We start from the raw sequence: 19,642 nt of genomic DNA on the forward strand, positions 1-19,642 counted from the left end.
GATACGCTCGTCAATTTTTTTATCGGTATTCTCGATAAAAACTATAAAATAACTAGTATATACGAGGTTTGTTCAAAAAGTATCGCGGACTTTGTATTTCTTAAGAAGGTGTATATTCATACATGAATATCTATTTATTCCCTTTCAAAGTAAGCACTCTCATATATTTATATTGCAGTTCTGACAGCGTATTTTCCAATCCTCAAAGTGCTTAAGAAGTCATTTTTTTGTGAGGAGATGCGTTTAGCTACTCCTTGATGCAGGTTCCATCTCCTTAATTGTAGCGTAGCGTCGTCCTTTCATAAGCCAGTTACAGTTTTGGGTACAAAAAAGTCACAAGCGGCCAGGTCGACGTGACTGAACACTCGGAAATCCTCACTCACTTTGACTTCATTTCGAATCACTTTGATCATGGAGTCTGCAAACCGAACCCTGGAGGCCTCTTCTCTATTCATATACCGGCAAAGAGTTGTGCGTGAGAAGAAGCCAATGGATGGATCAAAACATGGGGGTTTTCTGTCAGGAGCTGTCCAGTTTCAGATATCCTGACTATTGCGGCCTTTTCCTGGCCAAGGTTGTAGTAATTATGGTAGCAGTAGATTTACGGCTTCGAAGTGCAGCCTCCTTCAGATAAGTGCCCATCCACTCAGCTAGCAGAGCGGCATGGCTAGCCTTAAACTCATTAACAGTGCATTCAGGGCTGGTCAAAGAGTACCTAACCTCGCTATCAATAGCATCGAGTGCATTTGTGATAAAACTGGTACGGGTGTCAGGCCACCGCAGAACCGTAGGAAACTGTAAAGCTGATGAACTAGCAAGAAATGGTACTCTAGAACCGCTATCGATAGAATTGATATTCTATTAATAGATAGCAGGGCTTCACGGAAGTTTGGCCAGCGCTGGGCCACCATCGGTACACGCGCTGTCGCAAAAGCCCTTCGGCCCAAGAGTGATCGCAAAAAATCTAGTGACCCCTTTGCCCTCGGTAAGACTAGCTTCTCCTTTTGGGGCTTTTAACGAGTCACTTCCCTATAGGCGCCCATTCCCCACGACGCAAGACTGGGAATCCTACTAGACGCTATCTGCAGAAGCTGGTTTTAAATTTTTAATCCCACCATTGACATATATTTCATATTTAATCCAATTGATTTGTGATTAAAAATTGAAAAATTTATTTTCTAGTTTGAGTGTATGAATTAATTTACGAGTTTGCACATTTTCACGGCGATTATGATTTCAAAATTCTTTTTCGCTGCTTCCATTTAATTATACCCATAAACAAATGAGCTAAAGCAGCAATCGGGTGGGTTCATAAGCATATATTACATATATACTAATAAGCATAACTGCACATTATTGCATTCATTCTAATTACTATTCCGCTATTTGACGTTGGCTGATCTACAAATTTCCTCAATTAAATCCAAGGTCAAGGATTAATTTGCTGTCTGCAGATTTCTATTTACTCAGCGCATTGCATTCAATTTCCCTTTTTGTTGTGACTCTGCGGATTTTAGATTTTTTGCTTTTCCCTAATAATTGGTGCTTACTAAATTATTTTGAGTTTTTGTAGTTATTTTAAGTCTTATACGTACATAAATTGATATATTTTTCATTTATTTACTTATATTATTTGGTGTATTATTTGTCAACTTCACTTTTTCACGCATTGTTAGCCCCGTTTTATATCTACAATTTCAATCCACTGTTATTTTTAATTTTTTTTCTGAATATATAAAGGGGGATCCATTTCGCTGCTTTTTTAAAGAAAAAACACAGCAACTTCAAATTTAATCTCAGATGGTCCATCAATTCAGTCCAATTTTCGATGACTCGTTCGAGCATTTCAACTAGTAGCTGACGTATGACACGCGTGTTGTTTTGATTCAAGACCGGAATCGAAGCGGGACTGTCCGCATAGACTTTAGACTTTGCATATACCCAAATGAAAAAGTCTAACGATGTGATATCACACGATCTTGATGGCCAAAACGTGAAATTATTTGCTCACCGAAGTGTTCTCTCAATTAATCCATTGATTGCTGCGGTGTGTGGAACGTGGCGTTTTGTTGAAACCAAATGTCGCCGAGATCATGAGCTTCAATTTGAAGCATCAAATAGTCGGTTATTATGGCACAATAAGGGTCGCCACTGACGGCTAAGTTTTCGCCGGTATCATTTTTGAAGAAATATGAACCAATGATTCTCACAAACCCCACCAAACCGTTGTTTTTTTTTATGAAATGGCAGCTCTTGAATCTCTTCAGGTTGCTCTTCGTCCCAAATGTGCCAGTGTGAATAAAATTTGGGTCTAAACCGGCGGATCTTTTTGGAACTTAAGAGCCCTTAGAGCAAAGCGATGATGCTTGGAATGACGGAGCGGCTTCAGTTCTTGCACAAGCTGTATTTTGTACTCTTTTAATTAAAGATCTTGACGCAAAAGGGCGCCAATACGTTCTATACAGTCCGAGTTGCTATGACCGCCGCCGAATCGACTCTCCACGGTCTTATTGTACACTCTCAGCTTCGGCTGCTACATTTTCTTCATTGCGTGCTGAACGGGGTCTATTCGGTCGAATATTATCCAATAATGAACATAAAGATGGGTGATGGTGTAGCGAATAGTACGCTCGGTAGGCCGAGTATGTTGATCATAAGTTGAGCGAAGCGCGCGAAACCCATTCCTTACAGAACGTGAAACTCGTAATAAAGTTGAACGATTTGTAAACGTTATTCAGACCAAAGTCTTTTCATGATGAAATGCCAATCGAATACTGTACAAAATTAATATGACAATTTGTTGACTTAAGCGTGATCTGTCGAAAAAAGGTTATTGAAAAAAGAATCTCTACTTGGATCACCCGTTAACATTGTTATAGCTAACAACCTTATCGTCTTTATATGTTATTTTTGGGCATTTACGTTTAGTCGTGTGTAAATAACAATTGTCGCTATATTTTGGTAGATTTTAACTCAAATATTTAGATAAGGATTATATTTTTTGGTAAAAAGCTGAAAATGTCAGCTACTAATTTACTGATTTATTTTTTCAAGTATCGGTAAAATATATAACGGTAATATTTATCTGCTACATGTGATGTGGTTATCAATTAATCCAATAAGAAGCGTCATACCACATATACCTATGCACAAAAGCCTATATGCACCTATGCCTACGTATATATGTACATATTTACCCGTGTACATATGTATGTACATAGGTTAAAATGCACTTGCTGGAAGCTTCTTTATACTTAGGTAATTTCTCGACTGCCTTTGTTCGTATGTTTGAGACAATGAGGTTTAGTCTGAAGATCTTTGCTTTTTCATTTTTCTGATAGGAAGGCTCAAAATGATAAAATAATAATATTACCTTTTGCTTTGCACAAATTAACGAAGTTAAAATAAAATGCTAATTACTTCAAATTGAATTTAGTAGTTTCTGGTGTGAGAGCTTATAAATACTATTCTATCGATTGTTTTGAAATTTTAAGGGCATATTTATACATGGTTCAAGAATGATAAGCATGACGAGCTGTTCTTCTGTATTTCCGTCCGCATAAATATGCGAATTTTGCTCTTAGGTTTTGAGTTATAGATCTGAAATTTGAGAAACTCAGGGTTAAACACCCTATCCTTGCTCCATGCATGTTTTTTTATTTAAAAGGGTATCTTCTCGAAATTCGGTTTTGCTTATTATCCAAGGCAACGCCACAATCTCCGAACAAATTGCACTGATCGGATCACTATAACATACATATAGCTGTCATACAAACTGACCACTTAAAAAGTTCAAGATCATTATGTACCCTTTTATGCTATGAGAAATGCACCTGTGTAGGGTATTCGCTGCAACTGAACTTAGCGTTTTTTCTTGTTTTATCTAATCTGACCTATTTTTGGACTTATTTATATGTGAATTGAAATATTAATGTGCTCTTATTGCTGTTGTTTCTTGCCTAACTATCGAAGATAAAGAAAGTTCCCGGAAATACTAAATAAAACACAAAATATTTAATTATTCATCAATATTTATTTTGTCGCCTTCAAAGTAATTCCCACCAGATGTAATACACTTATGCCAACGATTTTTCCAGTCTTCGAAATACTTTTAATACTTTTTAAGAGGGTCTTCAGCTTCTTCAGCGAATTTTGTTTTATCTCTTCGATCGACTGAAAACGGGTTCCACACTTATGATTTTTGACTTCATTGCAAACTCATAAACCCATGTCTCATCAGCAGTTATAATGCTCTCCATCAATGTGGGATCGGAACTCGAACGTTCAAGCATGCCCAAAGGAGCGCTGTTTACGGTACTCTTTTAGAAAAAAAGTCAGCTTTATTGGGATGAGTCGAGTAAGTACTCGTTTCATACCCAAAATATCCCCCACAATGATTCGATCGGACTCGCGACAGATGTCGAGCTCTCTTGCCATCTCTCTAACACTTGGCTGACGATTTTCATCTTCTTTCACTTTTTTAATATTTCATCAGTGGAGGAGGTCGAAGGTCGTCCAGAACGAGGCAAGTCTTTAACGATCTCTCGAGGATTGAGGACTTCATACCATTCGTTGGCTTTTGTTTTTGATAAAACTGAATCACGTTTTAAGCCTTTTCCAACATTCGCAACGATTTCGCACACGAAATTTGGTTAGAAACACAAATTTTTAGAGAAATTCTTTGTTCAATATGTTTATCCATTGTAAAAATCACAAAGCACTACTAAAATGTTTTTTTTTTTTAATTCATATGGACTAATCAACTGCATTGCAAATATTTTTCCCACAAACTTGTCATAGAAAATGTATGTTTAAAAAAATCAGCAACAGCTTGCAACGCTTATTGTCCAACAATTTACAATGTAAATCTACATTTTTAACTGCCACTTAAGGTCATTAGATTATTTAGATTTGTTTTATAAAAAGTTGCACTGGCTCATCAACCGAAATAAACGCAATTAAAAAGGGGAAACTTTAATTGGGCAGCGCAATTGAATGTTGTTTTTGTTGTTGCGTTGATTTCAAATGGTGAAATGCATGTGTAGGAATATTTTTTTATTAATATTTTTTCATTTTTTCTTTAAATTTAATTTTTTCAATTAATTTTTGTTTGATTTTAATTTATTTAAGAGTTATATCCACTTAAAAGTAATTTTTTGGACTTACTTGTGTGAATTTTTTTTGAGAAGCATGTTAGTTTATACATAAATAAAAAGATAAATTTGAGGAATTTAATGTACTCTAATAATCGGCGATTTATTTTGACAAATTTTCATTTGGTTTGAGCCTGTAGGCGATCTCCAGAAAAAATTCCAAAAAAGGTATCTGGCGCTGAGGGAGATTTCTTGGCTTAAAATTGACTTAAATCAAAAAACCAAAGACATATATGATATGATCGAAGAATTATTCAAAATTTTGATTCTGACAAAATGGCGGCTTGCCAAAAAGTTTACACTTCAGAGCGGCTTATAATACCGAACTCATCATCGAACACCATTGAAAACTTTAAACATTCAATAATTACCTGGAAATATATCTAAAAAGGTTGTGTGAAAATTTCAAATATATCAGAGTAGCTTAAAACCCCGAAATTATTTTCGAAAACCTTTAGCGTTTGATCATTACTGCAAGATACAATTAAGAAGGTCGTGTAAAAATTTCAAATTGTCGGTTCAACCATTTCGAATATACATATGTATATTTTTTTTAAGTTTGGAAGAAAATTTGAATGCTCGGAGATGTCCTTAGAAGTACAACTCATGCTTCTAAACTAACTGCCTACGATTTAACTTCAAATTCTGAAATATAACTATTTACGTAATATACAGCCAGACATACGCAAAATATAAAATCGAATTGTTAAAATTTGGAAAGTGAATATAATCGCTTAAATAAAATTTTGAATTCTCACTTAAATATGAAATTAATTCTTTAAAAAATTTTCACATTCTTTTATAAATAAAAGTCATTTTATTATTATTTAATTGCAATATCACCGAAATTTCGCTTATGATTTCCACTCTATAATTGAAATTTTGCCGGAAGCTCTCATATCACACACACACACACTGAGCAGCCTTTTCATACCTTTACATATAATGTCTAAAAGCTCATACAGCGCCATCTAGCTGTGATTAGCGCGCCGCTAGTGTTGGAAAGCTTTTATTAGTGTTGCCTGCGAGGGAATATTTTACAAAAAAAAGTCATTTTGAATTTTTAAATTTAAAATTTTTACAAAAAAATTAAAAAAAAATAATAAAAATTAAAATTTCAAAAATAAAATCATTTGATTAATGTTAGATTTTACGCAGCGAAAGAAATAGCAAACTGAAAATATAAATAAAATAAAATGTTGAACTGAACAAATTTTACATAAAATTAAATTTCAGAAGAAAATCGCACAAAGTAATGAAATTGATGAAAAATATACATATGTATGTATGTCAGAAAAATGTGAAATAAGTTTTGTGAATGCGGAAAAACTACTCAAATGTGATGGTCGTGAATTGAAGTGCTGTGATCAAGGATTGTTCAAAAAATAAAAAATAAAAAAAAAAACAAAAATATAAATAATAATAATTTCATAAAACATAATATAATTTATAAGAAAATTATATGCAAGTTAGTAATAAAAATAATCACTTTTGGAATGGCTAAATACTTCGCTTAAGAAAAAGCGTACAAAGTAAATAAATTATTAATGAAGTATTAATTTAAAAACAATAAAGTATACAAAATATTTTAAAAATCAATAAATTTGTTAATGAAATCAAAATAACAATAAAAAGAACTGTAGCAAATAACAATTTTATAGCAAAAATTTTTAGCAAAATTTTTAAAATAAACGGTAGCAATCAAAATTGTGATAACTTTCTAATAATACGACGCCTACAGCGGTATTTTAAATGCCCAAATTGCCAATTAAAAAATAGTAAAAATTAATTTTCAACTAAAACATGTCTGCTGTGAAACGCTGGATCTCGCGCTATGCCAACTCATCATCGTCATCATCATCATCGTCTTCACACACTCCGGCACAATCGAAAACGTCGCGTGGACGCAGTCAATCGCTTGATGTGCAAGCACTGGAGCGTAGTGGTGTACGAATGCTGTTGCAAAATGTAAATGAAAAATACAAAAATAGAATTTTTACTTATTTGATGATATTAGAAGCAGGTGATTCTAACAGAAGCGCAAATGTTCATTAATGGCTTACATAGGCTTCCTCGGGTAAAAAACAGCCCTTTTTCAACAATTTTCTCATACAAACATTTTAATATTTTTTATTACAAATAGTTAATAGTGTATAATAAAGAATTTCTGACATTTTTGGAAAAAATATTTTAACTTCGGCCATTGCGACGCCATTTCCGGTGATCCTTCGGAGAAAAGATGCACCCACGTTGGCAGGATAACACCTTACAGGATCATTTAAAATGAAAAATAAGGGGTTTAGTTAAAATCTTAACTTAGAAGTTGGTCGAAGAACAAAAAAACTGAAAATTGGATTTTTGGCAGGCAATTTTACAAAACAAAAAAAAAAAACAAAAATTAAAATTTCAGTGGAAATTGTGGAAAAATATTTTTTTCAAATAGTTTTAATTGTAAAAAATCCTTTGTTTGAAATCTTTAAGAAGATCAGTATACAATTTCATGAAGATCGGCTAAGTAGTTCTTGAGAAATCTTGCCAGCCGACTTCAAAAACGAAGTTTCGAGAAAAACGCGTTTAAAGACGGCGCACTTGGCCCAGCTAGCTTTGAGCGCAAAAGCTCTCAAGGCTATATCTCCGAAACTATTACTCGAACCAACTTGAAAATTTAGGACAATATTTTAGAGGTGTTGTAGAATTTAATAAGACAACAAAAAAATCGATTTTTTGAAACCCGTATACCCTTGTAACCCCTTGAATGACTATATGGTATCCGTAGCTGACCACGAGCGTGCAATTTCTCACGGTTGTATCTTCAAAACTATTATTCGGATCAACTTGAGCATTTAGGACAATATTCTATAGTAGTTATAAATAAGATAACACAAAAATCGCTTTTTTGGAGTCGTGAAATCCCTTGTAACCCCTTGAATTCGGTGTTAAGATAGACATTCTTGGGACGAGAGATTTTTAAAGCGAAGTTTTTATGGATTATCAGAATTTTTTCTCAGTTTTTGAGATATACGTAGCTGCATTTTGATATTCTATTGATCATTTGTCAAAATGAAAGCCAGATTGAAAAACTATATCACATATCCCCCATACACCGATTCTTCAGATTTTTTGAACTTCGCCTTAAAAAATCACTGGCTCGAAACCGGTTTTAGAGCCATAGTTTCTTAGGTACAGAGTGATCTGCAGCACATTTCCCGCATATGCGATTTTATAGTAAAAAAATCGACCGAGTCAACTGTGCATGCTTTGGAAGTGGAATATTTTTTTTTTATTTTTTTTATACTATTTTTATAATATACTTTTCTAAAAATGTACTTAAGTTCGTTTCTTTTTGATTTTTTAACAGCTTTTCACAATATTCATATGTTTTCCTATTTATTTATATTTACAGCGAGCAGCAGCGCATCAACAACAGTTAGCTGTGCAAAGTGAGTACAATTCCGTTACGGTAATATTTAATATATACATATAATATATATTTTTTATTGTAAAAATTACAACAAGTAACTAAAACACGCGTGGCACTAAATTATATAATTTATAAAGATTTTTTTCGATTCTAAACTTTTACAGCTACATATATTTCAATATTGTCAACCTACTTTACTCATTAGTAATTAGTATTATATTTTTGTACTTTTCTTTTACTAAAAATGGCTACACGTTTAGTCATGAAGTTGTACTTTAGTACGCAGCTGATACACGTGTAAAACAAGGTATTGGCGCAAAATTTTTTATGCAAATTTTAATTAAGAGGTTCAATGTGCATAACCTATAAATCTACATATTATATGCGTATATGTGTGTATGTGTGTATGTATGACGCAAAATTACCAAAGCGTATTTGTGTAAAGAACAAATTTCAGCGAATAAGTAATGTAACACATATCACAAAGCGAATACAACAACAACTCGTTTAACCTTGACTTTGAAAAACTTCCCATAAAATAAATACAGGAGCACAAAAATAAGCAAACGAGGCAAACAAAAAACTACAAAAACAATAAGAAACGTAAAGAAACCCGTTTTGAGTAACGACGACGAAATTACAGCACAACAAAAATTATATAAATGTATATGTAATATGCACTTTGAAATTACAAAAACACAAATACGAAAGAATAAATAAACACCGAAATGCAGCTGGAGACAACAGTAGTTCAATAGGAGAGCGAGCAGTATGAGAGTGCCTATAGTTGCAACGATATGTGTATAAGTGTGTTTGTAATTTTGTGTATAAACAAACAGCGATCCTGCTGTCAAGAAACGAGGGCAATAAGGCAGACAGCCGATCGTGAGGCATTTTTATGGGACAAGTGTGCGAAAAATATCCACACATGAGTATGTGTGCCATTGACTGCCATGGCATTAAGAAGACCTTGAAATGCAAAAGTTGTGCGAAGTCTTCTGGAAATCGGCATTTTTACATATATGTATGTACATACAAAATGTTCCTAATCAGTTACTAACACCCATCTACATTTTTACATACATATATGTATTATACATATATACATATATAATAATAACACTATGTGAAAAAGCCAAACCTTTGAGAGTGACAACTGCTATAACAGGATAATTATTTGATTGAAAATTTTCATTTTTATACCAGATTAAAGAAAAGTTTAAAAACAATTTAATTAATTAAGAGATAAAAATTAATTAATTAAAAAATAAAAATGAAAAATTTCAATCCAAATAATTAAGAATTAGAAAAAAAGTAATTTTGTTAATGAAAATTAAAAATCTACTTTCCAACATAGGGACAACAACCTAATAAATTAGTAACAATAATGTAGACTTACAAAATTTAATGTACCTAAGGGGTTTCCTCGCGTAAAAAACCGTGCTTTTCAAAAAATTGTTTCTCATATAAAAAATTAAATATTTTATTAGAATTTTTGTATTGTTAGAATAATAATAATAACAAACAAATTATGAATTTTTTTTAATTCGGCCATTGCGATGCTATTTTCGGTGACCCCTCGGAAAATAGATGCGCCCACTTTGACATACACTAACACTTTACAGGATCATCTATAGTGAAAAAATCCTTAGAACTTGAACGAAGGAAAAAAACTGAAAGTCAGATTTTTGGCAGACATTTTTACAAAAAAAAGGAAAACTTCGTGACATTTTTTTTAATAGGGGTAATCGAAAAAATCCTTCGTCCAAGTCTTTCAGAATTGTTTCTCAAAGACCTGTGTAAAATTTCATGAAGATCGGTTGAGTAGTTCTCAAGAAATCTTGCCAACCGACTTCAAAAACAAAGTTTCGAGAAAAACGCGTTTAAAGACGGCGCACTTAGCCTAGCTAGCCTCGAGCGCACAAGTTCATAAGGCTGTATCTTCGAAACTATTACTCGTATCAACTTGAAAATTAGGGCAATATTCTAGAGGTATTGTCGAATCGATTTTTTGAAACCCGTAAACCCATGTAACCCTCTCTTCTTAACCCCTTACTTTTTTTTTTAATTAACTGTATTATTTTCTTGATATAGTTAACTGAACGCTCTATGTTTAAATGATCCTATAGTATTTTTAGGGTTTAATTTGGTACTATGTAATCAGTTTAAAAAGTTTTGCAATTATTCAGAACAATTTTCTTATCATTTGTTCACATAATACGCTTTCTTTTCTAGAGAACATTATTATATCGATGTACTCTCCCTGTTTGCTCCTCAATCGCAAAAATTGAGAGTGCTCATACCACAATCTTATCTTAACGAAGTGGCTAGTAAAATTGAGGAAGAAATTAGAATTCAATATCACTGTACTATAAGCGAATCATCCCATGTGATGGCCTGTTTTTTTACGCTTTTTTTTGGAGAACTTTTAAAAGTGAAATGAAAAAAAAACAGAGCTTCCAAAATTTTACTATATATTTATTAAGCCCTTATCTGTAACTATAGTTTGTGCGATAGCCATATGTGGGATGAATCTACTCCCCCTTTTTGAGAAAAGGTGGACACCAGTTTAAAAAATGTAGTTTCGAAGAAACACATTTGAAAATTTGGGTCTGGCCACGCGTTTAAAGGCCTGAATTTGAAAAATTACTTTAGCAGCACATTCTATGAATGCTCTAGATTGGATTTATAAAAAAAATCGACTTTTGGAAACCGTTCCACGCGATGACGACCCCCTTAAAGCAATTGGACTACGCCTTTGTTGCGCAATGAGTACATACTCCCACTGAAACTAAGAAAATTTCGTGTTTTCAAAAAAACATACAACCAAACATATACTTATATTTAATGTAATCAAGTTAATAATTTAATTTTTTTTAATTTTTATTTCTATTTTTTTTAATTATTATTTTTTTAATTTATTTTTTTTAATTTTTTTTTATTTTATTTTTTTCATTTTAATTTTTTTTTTTAATTTTTATTTTTTGTTTTTGGGGCATCACTGCCCAAAACTGAGCGTAAAATACATTTAATGTATTATAACCGGCTGGTTTTATTAGCATGTAAATATGTAAATGCATATGTACCTGTGCGCTACCATACCTACATACATGTGTATGTACAAATACGCATACAACGTCCAGCCCCCATGTATATTAAGCGTTTGTTTTGGGTTTGGCTGTACTCTGGGAATACAGAGTGGCAGTTTTGCTTTTTTTTGGCTTGACCTTGAATGCTATTGCATTTTATGCGCAGTAATTTAGCCTCCTCTCAATCATGTATTTATGTATGTGCATAAGTATAAATTATATTTCTTTTTGTACACTTCCATTCTTGTGAATTTAAGGGAAGCGTTTGAAGCACGCAGCGTTGCATTTCGATTTGAACATATTGTTCAGTTTTATATACTTCGCGTTGCATATACATACATATGTATGTTAGTAATACTGGTATTTCCAAACTGCACATCGTTACTTATATATGTATGTATGTATATGTACATACCGACTTTAGTGACACTCCCCCTTAGAAAATTTACTTATGCCACCCAGTAAGCATTTGCGTTTGCCTTATTGTTGAATATTGCTTGTCAAAACTTATATTTCATAGCGCTCTTCTTTAAATTGCATTTCCGGCTTGTTAAAAGAGTATTATACGTAGCAAAGATATTCAAAGTAATTTTGAGAGAAAGAAAGTCATAAAGTCACATGAACATAAGGGATTACATAGGTTTCCTCGGTTAAAAAACAGCGTTTTTTTCAAAAAAATTTTTCCCATATAAAAATTAAATATTTTATTAGAATTTTTTATTTTTACAAACATACACTATTAACAAAGAAATTCTGGAATTTTTGGAAAAAAATATCTTTAACTCAGCCAATGCGACGCCATTTCCAGTGACCCCTCGGAAGAAAGATGTGCCTGTGTTGGCAGGATAACACCTTACAAGATCATCTAAAGTGAAAAAATACGTGTTTCAGTTAAAACCTTAACCTAGACTTGGACGAAGGTTAAAAAAAAAATTGGATTTTTGGCAAAAAAAATAAAATTTCAATGAAAATTTCGCAACATTTTTTTTCAAATAATTATAATCGAAGAAAAAATCCTTCATCCAAGTCTTTAAGAATTGTATCTCAAAGACCTGTGTTAAATTTCATGAAGATCGGTTAAATAGTTCTCGAGAAATCTTGCCAACCGACTTCTAAAACATAGTTTCGAGAAAACCGCACTTAGCTTAGCTAGCCTCGAGCACACAAGTTCTCAATGCTGCATCTCCGAAAGTATTACTCGGATCAACTAGAAAATTTAGGACAATATTCTGGAGATGTTGTAGAATTTAATAAAATAATAAAAAAAAGTCGATTTTTTGAAACAGATCATACATTTTTCGTATAGCTTTCTTGCTTTGCGCCCCGAGTTACGCATTCAATGCTGATTTTAATAGGAATAGTTAGTGTTGTTGTTCTTAGGAGAAAAATCATTTTCTCAGTTCCTCACTTAGCATATCAAATGTAAGATTTATATACATACATATGTATGTATGTATAATGCATTGGTATAATCTAAATTTTTTTTAAAAGTTATACTTCTGTCATTGCCTTCCCATGGAAAAAGTAAGAAGCGCACCATCAACTTGTCGACTGACAGTCGCTCAGTTGCATTTGCATAGCATTGTTGTTGTATATTCTCCTGTTATTACTTTTATTGCGCAACGAAATAGCGTTCAATCCCACATGGCTGGAACGCTTGCTTGCAAATATACATATGGATGTACATATGTATGTATATAGTTATCATGTACCTACTACATATGTCTGTTTAATTGTATATGCATATGTGCACTCGCTTATGAGCTCCAAACTCAACTCGGCTTGGCTGAGCACAGGAAACCCCTTTTTAGCTCACTGCAACTGATTTGCTTTTGTTGTTGACTTTTTGTATTGTTCATTGACTAAATCCCCTTCATGATATGCAGCGCGTCTCAATCATATGTGTGTATGTGAATCGCCCACAGGAAAATATTATCACAAAAAATATGGAATACAGTAAATACATGCATGCATATGTATTCGTGCTTGCGTGTGTGTGTGTGTGTGGGTGTACAAACATGAAATATGACAATAAAGCATAACGAAAAGGCGTATGAAAACAAAAACTTGAAAACATGTACTCACACTCTCCTGAATTCAGCCTTGTCGCTCTTGGCAGCTCCGGCAATCCTTCTACTCATGCCCATGCCTCCGTTTAGCGATGTGCGTTAGTATGATTGTAGGTTTATCATTTTTATTTACTTTTGAGCTCACAAAGTATATTATTGCTCTGCCGTATGTAACAATTTTTTGTCTATATTATTATTGTTTTCGTTTTCGTTCTCGTTTTTATTTTTCTTTTCCTTATTTTTGTTCTTGTTTCATTCTTCAACTTTATTTTTATACCATTGTTTTTTTTCGTTCTCGTAATCTTATTTATGTTGAGCTTGGTGTGTGTTTGCCTGGAGCGGGCATGACGCAATTCTCCAGCAGTTTGGTTTCTGTAATCAGAAAGAGCACATTCTTGCAAACTTTATACAGCTGGAGTACTTTATGTGGAGGCTTGTTGATTTTTGTTTTCGTTGTTTTGTTTTGGTTTTTTTGTTGCGTTTGCTTGGTTTTTATATGCCAAGCAGCCCTATTTGCGGGTATTCGTACAAAAATAATTATATACATATGTACATATTAAAGTACATATATGTATGTAGATATTTTTTTGTTTGTTCATACCTCTGAATTCATTACATAAACTTGTTATTGCTGTGCGAATCTGATATGAAGCTTTATTAAAGGGGTTAGTGTTGTTCCGCATAACAATATTCAGAGCTTAAATAAGGGCTAGAACATGTATGGATGTGTGCGCATTAGCGCTGTACACATGTACAATATATTTATATGTATGTATGAGAGCTTAATAGACTAGGCACATACATATGTATGTACATATGTACAAATGTATGAGTATGTTATGTATTCTCTGTAAATAGCGTTGAACTTGAACCCATTTCTGCACCTTACATAATCTTCCGTCATCAAAACATGCTATTATGATCCGTTATGCTGCAGAGTTGTTAGAGATAACAGCACTAAAGAGAACAACATATGTACCTATATGTACATATACATACATACATGTGTATGTACAGACAAGCGAAAAGGTAAAAATATGTATAGTATTCCTTGTTGACAGTATGAGCGGTCGTAAGCAATTCGGAGTGCACCACAGTCAAAGAAAATTGTCAACATAACATTAATTTTTGACCTGCTTTGACGTGTTTTTTTTCGACTTCGACTCAACTTTGCTACGAGCGTCAAAATTTCTTGAACTCAGTCAACTATAAAATACCGAAAGGTTCTGAAGAGTATTCCTTGTTGATAGTTTGACCGGTCGTAAGCAATTCGAAGTGCACCACAGTTCGATAATCAAAGAAAATTGTCAACATAACATTAATTTTTGACCTGCTTGACGTGTTTTTTTCGACTTCGACTCATTTTTGCCGCGATATTCGAACGATTGATCGTCTATTTCGGGGTTGTAAGCATAGATCTAAGACTCATCGCCAGTAATAATACGTTTCATGACATCCTGGTAGTCGGAAAGTATTGTATCACAGGCATTAACGCGGCGCAGTTCTTCGAAGATATTGAGTGATTTTGGAACAAATCGTGCTTTCACGTTTCTAGACCCAAATGATCTTTCAAAATGGTTTTCACTGATGCTCTCGATATTCTAACTATACCAGTGAGATCTCTTACTGTTAATCATCGATTCTCGAGCACCTAGCTTTATTTTATTGACGTGTTGATCAACAGTTTGATGACCGTCCTGGACGTGGCTCGTTGTCAACGCGTTCTCGACCCTTTTTGTATAATTTGTACCAATCAAAAACACTTTCTCGTGTCAATCAATTATCAACAAAGGCCTTTTTCAACATTCTGTAGGTTTCGGCCCCAGAATAGTTGATTCCACACACAAAATTTATTGAAACTATTTTGTTGAATAATATCATTCATCGAAAAAATAGCTGAATGCCTCCTTCAGAAAGAAAAGTAGATATATGTATACTAAACAATAAATTATTATAATATAATTATTATTTTGATGTAACATTTGGCACAGATGTCAGTGACAGTGACAAATAATGACATAAAAAGTATTTCGACCAATGAGTTTTCGCTCGAAATTTCAATTAAAAAGTCTTACTATTTTTTGCCTACAGTATTATGGGAACTTCTTTCGCAATTCTTGAGATATCTTGGCGTCGCAATGGACGAATTTAAAATAATTTTTTTCTTTTCAAAAATTTCATAATTTCTTTGTTAAAAGTATGTGTTTGTAACAATAAAAAATTCTAATAATATATTTAATTTTTATATGAGAAAAAAAATTTTGAAAAAAAACGTTTTTTAACCGAGGAAACCCTTGTAACCTCTTAAGCTTCGTGGGGACATATTGACGAATACTTTTATGCCATACTGTATGTTCTTACCTTACAATTGATTATATGCTTGTTATGACTATGTTAGTTCTTTATTTACTATTTCTTAACAATAATTACACACATACATATGTACACATTGTATGTATATTTAGTATTATTGTTATTTGTCATACGATATGCCCACTTACAATGCGTGTTGGACAGATATAAAAGGTAATGAATATGCTCTAAGTAAAATGTAGAATGTAAAGCCAGCATTGAAAAAGCGCCTACGCAATGGCAAACAGGTCACTTAGCATAAATAAGTACAAAAGCGACGAATATTGTAGTGAGCAATTAGAATATTCAGAACAGCCTAAAATAGAGAAAGATAAGTATGTACAATATAAAAGGTAGGAAACAGGAAGACATGCTTATGTACATAGAAATAAACTGTTACAAACAAAAATGAATAATTGCAAGAGAAAAAAAATAAAGCATTAAAATAATTAAAATGTTGTAGTAATATTCTATCGTCATTAAACCACGTTATAAATAACGCAGGAATCACGAGATTTGCGTCCATTTTATTTGACAGTGAAACTCCTAACCTATACCACCAACAAAATTGTAACACGAACGTTTACGAATTCATATCCCTTGGCTAACGCATATTTCACCTTTGAGTGAAATCATGTGCCGAAATCACGAGCTCAACTAAAACACGATTTACAAAACGAAATATGCGTCAGGGTACCAGACATACTACAAGGCGACTAATGGGGCACCTCCCTGTATTACAAGAATTTCACCTACTTACGCTCCACGCTCTTGCTACATATGTATGTATTTTCGTTTTAAGATACTTGGTAACAATGTAATGCAGTGGTCTGATAAGAAGCTGGCATTCCAAGTCAGACGCCCAGAATCGGGAGTAGTTTGGGCGGTCAACCGACTAACCGACAAACATCTAGAAAGTGAGTCGCCGTCTTGGCCTACGTGAGAAAAGTCATGTCGCGCAATAATACCAACGTTGGCGCCACCAACCCACAACTGCCTGCCTGTAAAGGGTGTGTGAGAATTACATAGTAGCAGTGCTGTTACAGCAAGCACAGCGGAAAAACAGAGCGAATGCTTCACCGACTCAACGACCTAGCTATGTATGTACATATGTATGTACCTACCTAGCAGCATAACGATGGAAAACACGTGTTTTGTTTTGTTTTTCACTTTCGATGTTTCTTGTTTTCGTCTACGACCGCCAATACCACCAGCTGGCTGGGTCGTTTTGTTGGGGGAAAATGGAATGATTTTTGAAAACAACGCTAAAGCAGGAATGAGATGGGTATAGGTATGTATGTAATCTGTTAAATGTGAGCAATAAAGTGCTTGTGACCGTCAAAATCGCCTTGTAGCAGAAGTGCGCATGCCTCAATGTTAAATGAGCGGTAGTACTGTGCTTTCGGATCTCAAAAATGTGTAATCTTAATGGAGTGTTATTTCATAATGCTCTGCTCTCCGATTGTTTCTAGTTTCTGAACTATGTGAACCATCTCTAGTTATAAATATTTAATTTTTTTCTGTTCTTATTTCCACTCTGCAATTCTCATTCAATTAAAAGAGAAAACAAAAACGATTATGTAATAGGCTGCACCGCTAAATTTTGTTTATATTTATGTTTGCCAACTCTTTTTTATTAAAGGTGGTTTTAAAACCAGAAAAATTAGTTTTCAACTAGAAAATAGCATCCAGAAACAAGTGTTTGGTTTTTTTCTAGTCACGATCTGCTGTGGAATTTATTCTGTAGTTTTTATGTAAACGCTTTTATTTCATATTTTTAGTATATATGCGTATCGGTTTCTCTGGATAATGATCGATCTCAGATCCTCCTCGAGCGTCTACTATGCTCTCACGCTTTGATCAGCCGCATCTCATTTCTTAATTCCAAACGAGTACTTGAGTTAGTCAGTTCAAGTTAAAGATAAAGTTAGTCCTAAACGGCAATTTTAGCTGATAATATTCTTTTTCTTCTTAACTGGCGTAGAAACCGCTTACGTGGTTATAGCCGAGTTAACAACAGCGCGTCAATCGTTTCTTTTTTTGCATTTTGGCCCCAATTGCAGATTCCAAGCTAAGCCAGGTACTTCTCCACCTGGTCTATCCAACGGAGTGGATCCACTTCCCCCGGCGGATACTGCGTCCAATACTTTCAGAACTGTAGTGTTTTCGTCCATTCGGTCGACATGACCTAGCCATCGTAACCGATGTCTTTTAATTCGCTGAACTATGTCAATTTCGTTGTATATCTCGCACAGCTTTCCATCGAATGTGACATACAGAGTTTGGTCCTTGTTCGTCGAATTATTCTGCGTTGGATTTCGTGGCTGTCATTATTGTTGCTGTTAATACTGGTGCCAAGATAGACGAAATTATCCACGACTTCGAAGTAATGACTGCCAACAGTGACGTGGGAGCCTAGTCGCGAGTGCGACAACGGTTTGTTTGATGCCAGGAGTTATTTCGTCTTGCCTCTCCGAGGCTGTTGCTTAGTTTTCATTGGGAGCGTTTTTTTTCGTAGCAGGTCCTAAATCCAGCGCACAACCCTGAGTAGGGATGGTCGCCTTCTCACTTTGAACGCCTTCAAACAGAGGTTCTTTGGCTACCCAGAGGATACTTGGTCTAAGACCGGTAGTCGTGAACTGCTTGAGCCATACATACATACATATAAAAGAATCGTTTCTAGCCACTCCCAAGTAAATGGCGATCAGAGAACTTTCCTCACTTGCGTGAACTTCTACACATAAGTAACTCCATCTTTCTGACAATATTACTATTACATAAATGGCAGGAGCGAAAGCAATTATAACCTGGACAGAGTATATTAAGTTTGCCATGAAGTTTGTAACAAGAGAATGTCGCAGACCCTATATAGTTTATATACTATGTACATAAGTATGTATGTAAGTATATACTTATGTAAATGATCAGCGTGACCAGCCGCCTCGATCACGCGTTCTTTTATCTTCAAAAAGCTGTTCATTTGATGGAACCGTCGATATGTTATAACATACTTACATACATATATGTATGTAACGGGTGATTTTTTTGAGGTTAGGATTTTCATGCATTAGTATTTGACAGATCACGTGGGATTTCAGACATGGTGTCAAAGAGAAAGATGCTCAGTATGCTTTGACATTTCATCATGAATAGACTTACTAACGAGCAACGCTAGCAAATCATTGAATTTTATTACCAAAATCAGTGTTCGGTTCGAAATGTGTTTATCGACAAATTTTGTTCAGCGATGAGGCTCATTTCTGGTTGAATGGCTACGTAAATAAGCAAAATTGCCGCATTTGGGGTGAAGAGCAACCAGAAGCCGTTCAAGAACTGCCCATGCATCCCCAAAAATGCACTGTTTGGTGTGGTTTGTACGCTGGTGGAATCATTGGACCGTATTTTTTCAAAGATGCTGTTGGACGCAACGTTACGGTGAATGGCGATCGCTATCGTTCGATGGTAACAAACTTTTTGTTGCCAAAAATGGAAGAACTGAACTTGGTTGACATGTGGTTTCAACAAGATGGCGCTACATGCCACACAGCTCGCGATTCT

General features: G+C 34.2%; 1 protein-coding gene across 9 annotated transcripts in view; it reads left to right on the forward strand.

Annotated features, from left to right (window-relative positions):
• The window catches only part of LOC105226082 (5'-AMP-activated protein kinase subunit gamma-1), a 197,758-nt gene that overhangs the window by 112,568 nt on the left and 65,548 nt on the right, over positions 1 to 19,642 (forward strand). For 8 of the 9 annotated variants that reach the window (XM_049447288.1, XM_049447289.1, XM_049447286.1 and 5 more), the window contains one exon: positions 8,557 to 8,593. In XM_049447288.1, coding sequence (XP_049303245.1) covers positions 8,557 to 8,593 — 37 coding nt within the window. Of the gene's footprint in view, positions 1 to 6,669; positions 7,122 to 8,556; positions 8,594 to 19,642 lie in introns of those variants that run through there. The other variant, XM_049447296.1, reaches the window with a different exon arrangement.

Source organism: Bactrocera dorsalis, chromosome 2 (assembly GCF_023373825.1).
Source record: "Bactrocera dorsalis isolate Fly_Bdor chromosome 2, ASM2337382v1, whole genome shotgun sequence".
NCBI lineage: Eukaryota > Metazoa > Arthropoda > Insecta > Diptera > Tephritidae > Bactrocera > Bactrocera dorsalis.